This window comes from Oncorhynchus clarkii, chromosome 13, assembly GCF_045791955.1.
Source record: "Oncorhynchus clarkii lewisi isolate Uvic-CL-2024 chromosome 13, UVic_Ocla_1.0, whole genome shotgun sequence".
NCBI classification, from domain to species: Eukaryota; Metazoa; Chordata; class Actinopteri; order Salmoniformes; family Salmonidae; genus Oncorhynchus; species Oncorhynchus clarkii.
In genome coordinates, this window is record NC_092159.1 from 36551492 (window position 1) to 36560499 (window position 9008).

Consider the following 9008-nt stretch of genomic DNA (forward strand, 5'->3'; position numbering starts at 1 on the left):
ATATGGAAATACTAACAGTTCGTCACTGGTTTCTGACAAAAGCCTGCCGTCATCTATCCCAGTTTTATTCACTATATTACAAGCTTTATACATATTAACATGTAGAATTGCTATGACTACCGTTTTACCCATATGAGGTGTATACACTTAATGATTAGTTTAGCTTTTTTTTTTTAACACATCCTGAATTGACTTACAGCGAATGCGTATGATAAGGCAAAAGACCAGCAAAGGGTTGAAATAAAAAGAGAATAGCGAGTGACAGTTTAAGGGGGGGGTTCTGTCACAATGAGGAATAAGACTAACCCGACAAAACAAACAATAGGAACCAATCACAAGTACCAGCCTTAAAGGTTCACGCCCTTGGGTAACAATGTGCATTTGTTTCAGGCTTGTGGTCAAGTGCATTAATAAGCAAAGAAAATGTAGGGACTACATTACATAAATGTTATTCTGGAAATCAAGTAGATTTTTCTTTTTTCTTTCAAAAGACAGAATGTAGACAACTATGACTGAGATGAACAACTTGGCTGTTAAATCACTAGTTTGTCCATTCAACACTCAGCAGAAGAGCTCAAAATTGGTACACAGACACAGGTCTGCACTGCCCTTTCGCTCAACATTGGCCAAATCCATAATACACAACTGTTTTTTTTTTTTTTTTAATTACAAGTTGAAGGGGTACTGCATCACAACCATGTAACTCCCACGTCTCCCTATGGGAAAAACAAAATACTGCCACCAAGTGGCTATTGTGGGTATCAACATGTGAAATCAGCAGGATAAGGTTTGTGTTTGAAAGCATCCATTTACTTACCCCACAACATAATTCCCCCCCCATCAATTTTGAACAATAAACTCTTGAAGTATTTTAGTGTCAATGTAATGGTGCAGCATCCAATGCATTTGAAAAGCTCTGTCATTTTTAAGCTTTGTTTTTTTATTTAACCTTTATTTAACTAGGCAAGTCAGTTAAGAACAAATTCTTATTTTCAATGACGGCCTAGGGACAGTGGGTTAACTGCCTGTTCAGGGGCAGAACGACAGATTTGTACCTTGTCATCTCGGGGGTTTGGACTAGTAACGCTCTAACCACTAGGCTGCCCTGCCGCCCCGGCTAGGGAGCTAGTGGGGTTATAGTGTTGAGTTAGTTGTGAAATGGTTTCAGTGACCCAGACTAGTGTTTAAAGGCATAATAACCTTCTGCTTAGCATTTAGGACAACTAACAAGCTCACCTTTGTGCATTTTGTCAAGACACACTGAAAAAAAAAACAACGACATGCATCTATCTGGTTAGTCTTTTCCTGCACAGAGAGGAAGGGAGGGAGAGATTCCTTGCTGCAAGATCCCATACATGTGCACTATCATTCTCAACAGGATTACTTTTTCCACAAACCAACGATTGTCACAGGTGTTGATTACTGCCAACCATCACCGAGAACATATGGAACTATTGCTTTTGTCAGTCCATCATTCCAACCAGTCATAAGAGAACCACATGACAAGCCTTGCAGCAGGGAGACAGGATGGGGGATATGAGCTGTTCCCAGTTCAGTTCGGACTTAGTTGGCACTTTTGGAAAGAACCTCTTATCTTCTCCAGTTCTCTGTTCCACAAACCGTATACCTGAAAGGAACTTTCAAACAGTTGCAGTTCCCTCCATCGGCAAGAGGTGCAGTGGTCCCCAAAAGTCACTCACCTTTAGACACTTAGAACCAGGCTGTAGAGTCACCGCCGTTAGGACCAGGCTGTAGAGTCACCGCCGTTAGGACCAGGCTGTAGAGTCACCGCCGTTAGGACCAGGCTGTAGAGTCACCGCCGTTAGGACCAGGCTGTTAGGACCAGTCACTGGTTTCTCCCATTTGATGCTGATGTGGGCTCTCACAGTGCATACTCTGACGTGGAGCCCATGTGGTAAGGAGATGAATGTCTATCATAACGGTGTCATAGTGTTCCCCATCCACACACGAGCCTGGAAACACTATGAATGGGTAAGTATGCCTTTGTGATTAAACAGGGCAAGTTCACCCACGCGGACACAGGCTGGGAATGGTATAAGTAAGCTGCCAAACTCCACCTCCAAATGGAGTGAGACTGCCATAGAAAAAAACTCCTGGGCTATTTTCAAGGGCGAGCGTGTGAGTGAATGATTGTGGAGCTTAAGTGAAATGTTGTCAAATGAGAAGCATGTATATGTTATATGCTGTAGGTTCCATGTGAGAATGTGTGTGTGTGTGTGTGTGTGTGTGTGTAACCCTTGTCTCCTGTACACTAGAAGTGACGGAGTCTCAGTGTTCACCTTCCCACAGGTGGTGCAGGAGGAGCTCCCCTCATCACTGCCAAAGAAACAATAAAAAAACTGTTACAATAAACTATAGGCCTATGGGGAAAATATTGATATTCCTTTCATGTAAAAAAATAAAAATAAAAATGTACTCTGCACCAGAAAATCTGTGTGTACGTTACTTATTGGCATGTTGCGTCACACTGATAAGTGAGCCCTCACCTCTGTTGGCTTTGCTGGGGTAGATCTTGGTGACGTGCCGGTACTCCTCTGGAGCAGGGAAGTCATCCAGAGGGTGGAAAGAATACTTGGACTCAAAGTCATCTGTAGGGAGAGAAGGTTAGGAAGATGACAGTTCAGGTCAGGAGTGGTGGTCAAGGCCATTGAGGGGCAAAAGGGGAGGAGAGGATAGAAAGAACAGTAGGGAAGAGTGTGAAGTGTCGGTCGTTCTCAATCCCCTTTTGTATTGATCCAAATTGTTCCACCCGAAGGAGCCATGGATCAAGTGCCCTGAAGCACGAGAGATTAATCAGCTCTCACAAATAAAATAAAAGTGTATATAACAAATATATATTTTTTAAAGTCAGTTTACCCTTTACCCAACTCAAATTGATTTGACCAACTCCGATGCATAGTTTCCCATTCTCTTTCACAGATCCAATACTTACGTGGACTGCAACATTTTATACATTCCAAAAGACTCCGAAGTAGATTAATAACCAACTCTCATTTTGGTAGTCAATGTAGAGGGAAACCAAATGTGAGGTCAGGTGATGCAGTATGGGGGAAGAAGACTCACCTACGAAGGAGCGAGAAAGGGAGGTGTGTCCATTGCGGATAGGTGGGGGAGGGGGCGGGGGTCCGGCAGGGGTACGGGAGGGAGGAGGGGGGGGCTTGCCCCGGCTATGAGGCTCTGAAGGGCTACCTCTGTAGGGGGGTGGTGGAGGGGGGGCATCCCGACCACCGTTTCGTTGACTCGACCCAGGCGGGGGTGGAGCTGTACAGAAAACGAACGGTAGTCATTAAGGACTAATAGAGAAGCCACACTGGCTACCCATCAGTCATTACAACACAACAGTAAGACAGGAACGCTAGAAAAACACTGTAGGCCTGTCGTGCCACGCCTTGCCACACTACTTTTTCTACACTCGTTTAAAATGTCTACACTAATAAACAATCACCCCTCCTCGCTTGCCTCACATTATGATAGGTGATTGACAAGAGGAGATCGAGGTTAAACGAGGCAGAAAAATGAGAAAAATATTTAGAACTTAATGGACTTGAAATGGGACTGGCCCTAACCCAGCTCCATTACAGGTAAAGGAACTAGTAGCAACACACCTGCTCCTCTACCGGGGGGCTCACGGACTGGAGGGGGTGGGCGTCCGCCTGGCGGGGAGGGGGAGGGAGGCGGGGGTGGCGCTTGCCCACGGGTTGGAGTGTGTCCAGGTCCGGGCGACGGCTTCTTGCTGAGGGAGTTGTGTCTCTGAGGTAGCTCCGGGGCTGCTTCGTTAACCGGGCTCGAGGGGCCGTTGGTCATGGGCTGACGGTACGGGGGAGGAGGTGGACCCAGAGAGGAGGAAGAGGAGGATGCAGAGGAGCCCCCTGACGTCAGGGGCCGGCGGTTGTTGTTGGGAGAAGGGGGTGGAGGAGGGGCGCTGTTGCGGGCCGGCACCGGGGAAGACCCCCTCTGTCCTGGCGTGGGAGGGAGGGGCTTCTCCCGGTTGTAGGAGGGGGCGGGTGGTGGCGCCTTCTGAGTCGGGGCAGGGGGTGCGTTGCCCCGGCGAGAAAAAGGGGGAGGAGGTGGAGGGGCGGAGGAGCTGTGCTTCATGCCACTGTTAGGGCTGCCTCCGCTGAGGGGGCGGGAGAGGTCGGGGAGGGAGGGCCTCTGGGATCGGGAGTGCTCCGGGGGAGAGGCCTGTTGGGCTGAGCAATCTGTGTTGTCCTGGCGAACAGGGGGTCCGGGGGGACGAGGAGCAGCGGGGCGCGTGCCAGGAGGCGTCAGGGCTGACCTGCCAACCGAACCATCTGCACCAAAAAAAAAAAAAAAAAATCATCAGCAATTTATATGAAGATGAATTTATACATGAACAGAGAAACATTAGGACATTTCTGAGTCTAGAGTTACTACAGAACAGAAATGTCTTGTTATGTTGTTTCATTCATCATAATCCATTTTCTAATATTTTCTCTCTGACAGAGGGTAAGGCCTTTCCTATGATGAAATCTAAGACTAATGCAGACGTGCAGGTTAGGGAACTCATTATTGTGAATCAGAAAATCTCCTTCAGCCATGCCTTTCAGATCCATTACAGCCCTGCCCTCTGACAACACTGAAACCTGACGTGCCCCATCTAAGCAGTCAAAGACCAGTGCTCATTTTTCAACCAATTGCAATCGTGCTTTGACGAAGAAGCTTGCTCCCATACTTGTCAGAGATAAATGTAACGGAAGGGAATTAAATTGCTGTGCTAAACCTTCTTCTTCAACACAAGTTTGACGGACCACTCATTCGGCGGTCCAGATTGTTTTGGGAAATCTTTGTAAGTGACACCATTAGTAAAAACAGATTAGATATTAAATACTTGCCTCCGACTGGTCTCAATTTAGGCACACCTGCCTGGAAAAGACCTCCCATCGGCTGAATGACCCCTGACGAGCCTCCTCCGCCTACATTACTAACGCCATCTCCTTTAGGATCTGGACAGGGAAGAAAACAAGGTTAAATGACATACATTACAATATTAACCTATTATATGTATAATTACACTCATGGTCTCCCATTCCACTCCTGTGAAATAAGCCTTGACCCCAGAGTGTGTGTGCTCCATGCACTACTACCCTAGCATCATCAGTTCTGTGCTTCTTACTTCCATCCAATCAGATTAGTCAGTAAAACACCACCAGAATAGTAGGTCTGAGACAAGGGTGAACCTTAGTGGTGCCGTGGCCTTACTTTCTAAGATGGGTGCGCTCCTGTCATTTACCACGCCGACCTTCTTCAGCTTGGCCCCTTTGTGGATGTCCCCGAGCAGGGCTCCTCTGCCTTTGGCCTCATCTCGGTTGAGCTTAGGTGGGGTGGTGTTGGCCTGCAAGGGGGGAGGGGAAGAGAGAGCCCGCGTGTCCTCTAGTTAGCTCAACAGAGCACACTTTATGCTAACGTAGAACAGACCCGAGTACACAACCCAATTTCTCGTGGACAGACTACATAAACGGTACAGTAGATCTGTCATGATACCACGGGATGTGTATGATAACGAGTAGCATTAGTTTGGGTGCTTTGGACAAATCACGATTTCAGAGGAGTCCTTCGAAATTGGGATGGGGAGGGGCCATTCGGCCCATAGACTTGGTGTAACGAGTGAAGATTATACATGGCCTGACAGGTAACAGCTTGCAGAAAGCCATGTCACAGTTGGTGCAAGGGAATTAGCCGGGTAGAACGTGTCCTCGAGGGGCTACAGCACAATACATTTTTAGAAGATTTATATTTTGTGAGTCCTTCACATCAAGTCATTAATTAGTTGTCCATTGCATAAATCCATATCGTTATGCAGCCCCGTCTGCAGAGGCCTGGTCGGTTGACTGCTCATTATGTGAATTACTTCATGTGTAAAACAAAAAAAAATGTTGAGGATGATTACATGAGCGAGCAGCGCTAATCACCAGAAGCGCTCTGTATGTCCTGAATGGCACACTATTCATTAAATAGTGCACTACTTTTGACCAGAGCCCTATGGGCCCTGGTCAAAAGCAGTGCACTATTAAAGCGAATAGGGTGCCTTTTGAGACACAACCTCTGATTGGGTTTGGCAGGGAAAGGATAGCACATACAATCACAGGCCATGAGGAGAGCTCATTTCAGATTTCAGTAGTGTGCTCTCTGAACAAGGTAAACATTCAGCTTCACAATACCAGTGAAAAAGGGATCTGAGAGTTGTCAAGTTGGTTACAACTAATTTATATAAACTACACTAGAGCTAGGCCTACATCATGGCTCATACCATTACATATGTCCCTATCATTTGTTTGACAGATACAGTTCGCTATTAGATCCACACAGTTCCACAGGAAACATTTTGCATCCAGGTGACACTTTGCATACTTGAATAAGGTCTTACCTGGCTGAGGGTGGGGGGTGGAGGGGGGCCTCCAGGGGGTGGAGAGGGAGGAATGGGCATCCTGACCTGCTCAACAAGTCTTGTGGATGGCCTGGGGTCTCAGATACAAACTCAGTCACCACCTGCAATAAACGCAGAAAAACATGTTTCAGAGTCATCTAGTGACATATTTCAGTCTTATCTAGCATGAATTTGTCAACTAGTATAGTTAGCTAAGTAGAAGTGGTTCACTTTGATTTGATTGTTTCCCTTGCAATAAATTATATTTTAAACCACGCAGCTAGCCATCTAATAAACGTTAACATACTGGTTTCATATTACGTTACTGATGACCTCTTCACTTCGTTAGCAAGTTGGCCTATCTAGCTAGCTAGTTATGCTAGCAGAGGGCTAACGTCAGTGCTGCTGTGTATTGGAAATGAGCCGACTGTAGATAGCGTTAAGTCATCCAACAGTGTGACGTCTCCAAATAAACCTGGTCATCGGTAGCTAGGTCAGATTAGCCAATAGTTTGCATAAATCGGTTGACTAACGTTAGGTAGCAAGCTCACAAATGTAACGTTAGCTAGCTAACCAATTAGCATACAAACTTGAAGCCATTGCGGCGGCCCTTCAGCAAAAGGATAAGCTAACTCCATACATAACAGCTCAACTAGCTAACCATCTTGTAGTAAAGTATGGCTACAATACATCCTAACAAACGTAACGTTCGCTATGAATCTCAGCTATATCGTACATGGCGCGAACTCATCATGGCTATCATGTTTGGCTAATGTTCATGGCAATCATGTTAGCTAACTACAGAATCTGTTGCGAGCTAACTACCTGGGTTAGCTTGCCAGAGTTGGCAACCTTTGCAAATTAGATTAATTAGGCGAATTGCTAGCGAGATTGCTTCAGAATGCAACTTACTGGAGATTCTTAGCAGCCCATTCGTTTGATATTTGACGTTTTAATTCATATTAGTTTCTTCGTTCTCGGTAGTTCCTTCATCTCAAGTGTATTAATAAGTTTCAAGCTGGCCATTGATATTTCACTCCTGCATTCACGCACACGCCCCTTCACTTGCAGCAGAGAAGATGGAAGTGTGCAGACGGAAAATGCCCAGAGATGGTAAAGAAAGCGAGACACCCCACTCCCTATTTTTTCGAGTCGGGGCTGGCACCACCGTGGTCTACCTATTGCCCCCGCCCCGCGGAGGGGGAGCCCCCAGAAACGTAACAAGTTTCTAGGACAGGGCGCACCAATGAGCGGTTCCAGGAAGTGAATTCTCAATAAAATCACCCGTTGTGATAAATATTATCGATAGCAATATTACTACTGTACAACGTACAATTCGTATGTTGATGTAGTGCCCATTGGTTAAGAATGTTTCAAACTCTGTCTTGAGAAGTCATGTCTTTACCGTCACTTTCTGCCACAAAGAGCACAAAATAACTACACGTACCATGAGCCTTGAGGTCTGTATCGTCAGAACACGTCACTTTACAGAGAACGATAGAGGCCTCTAATGGCCAAAAGGCCATATTCGCATGGCCAGCACCATTGAGGGCTTCCACCATGCTTCTGCTATTTTAAAGTAGTCATAGTAGTCAACTGGGTGGGGATTCCTAAGGGTTGTTGTTGCCTCAATGGTGCTGCCCATGCTGTCACCGACTATAATGGCGCAGATATAAAGATGAGTCCTCTATCTATCTCCATGTATATTTTTTACATATTTTTTATCTCATTTTCCATATACGGACTGAACATACTCTCCTGCAACCCGCCTCACCCAATGTGGTATGGATCTGCTAGTTTTTATACTTTAGAAGCTGAAGGAAGCTAACTACCTACTGGCTAGTAGTCAGTTAGCCACTGCTAGCGGTCATCACCGTTAACTCCGACAACTGCCAGCCGCAGCCCGGTCAACTCCTGCCAGCCTGCACAGCGCGATACCAACCCAGAGCATATCGGACTGCTTTTCTCTACCACATCTCCGGATTCCTACCACAAGCTCTGAACCTTTACTCCGGATCATTGCAGCTAGCTAGCTGCTATCCGAGTGGCTACTACTGGCTAACATCTCTGTCCCGAAGCAAGCACCAGTTAGCCTGGAGCTAGCCTCGTGCTAGGCCCGTCTCCCGGCTAGCCGAAGAAATCCATCAGATAATTCCTGGGCTTCAAGGCCTCTTTTGCCAATTGTCCTGGACCCTTTGCTGCCTACACGGAGCCCCGCCGATACATCACGACTGGTCTGCCGACGTAATCGTCCGAGGGGGTTTCAACAGGCTCTCCCTTTGCAACGTCCCCCGGAGGCCCATCTGCTAGCCTGCTGCTTTCCCCGGCCCGCTAGCTGTCTGAATCGCCGTGCCTCCAGCTTGCCTAGCTACTCACTGGACCATATGATCACTCGGCTACACATGCCTCTCCCTAATGTCAACATGCCTTGTCTTTTGCTGTTTTGGTTAGTCATTTTTGTCTTATTTCACTGTAGAGCCTCCAGCCCTGCTCACAATGCCTTAGCTAGCACCTATGTTCCATGCGGTAAAATGGTGCCTCTAGAGACAACTTCTCTCATTGTCACTCAATGCCTAGGCTTACCTCCACTGTCCTCATATCC

General features: G+C 46.7%; 1 protein-coding gene across 2 annotated transcripts; it reads right to left on the reverse strand.

Moving 5' to 3' along the window:
- Nucleotides 1-648: 648 nt before the first annotated feature.
- LOC139364604 (WAS/WASL-interacting protein family member 2-like) lies at nucleotides 649-7496 on the reverse strand. 2 transcript variants are annotated; one of them, XM_071101485.1, is made up of 8 exons: nucleotides 7319-7496; nucleotides 6407-6528; nucleotides 5242-5374; nucleotides 4875-4985; nucleotides 3627-4313; nucleotides 3085-3282; nucleotides 2508-2609; nucleotides 649-2337 (listed from the first exon to the last, which is right to left on the reverse strand). In XM_071101485.1, exons 2-8 carry the CDS (start codon nucleotides 6464-6466, stop codon nucleotides 2297-2299), a joined length of 1332 nt encoding a protein of 443 aa, XP_070957586.1. In that variant the 5' UTR covers nucleotides 6467-6528; nucleotides 7319-7496; the 3' UTR covers nucleotides 649-2296. The 2 variants fall into 2 exon arrangements, with proteins under 2 accessions (XP_070957586.1, XP_070957587.1); XM_071101486.1 differs by lacking the exon at nucleotides 7319-7496 and adding an exon at nucleotides 6714-6900.
- Nucleotides 7497-9008: the final 1512 nt, after the last annotated feature.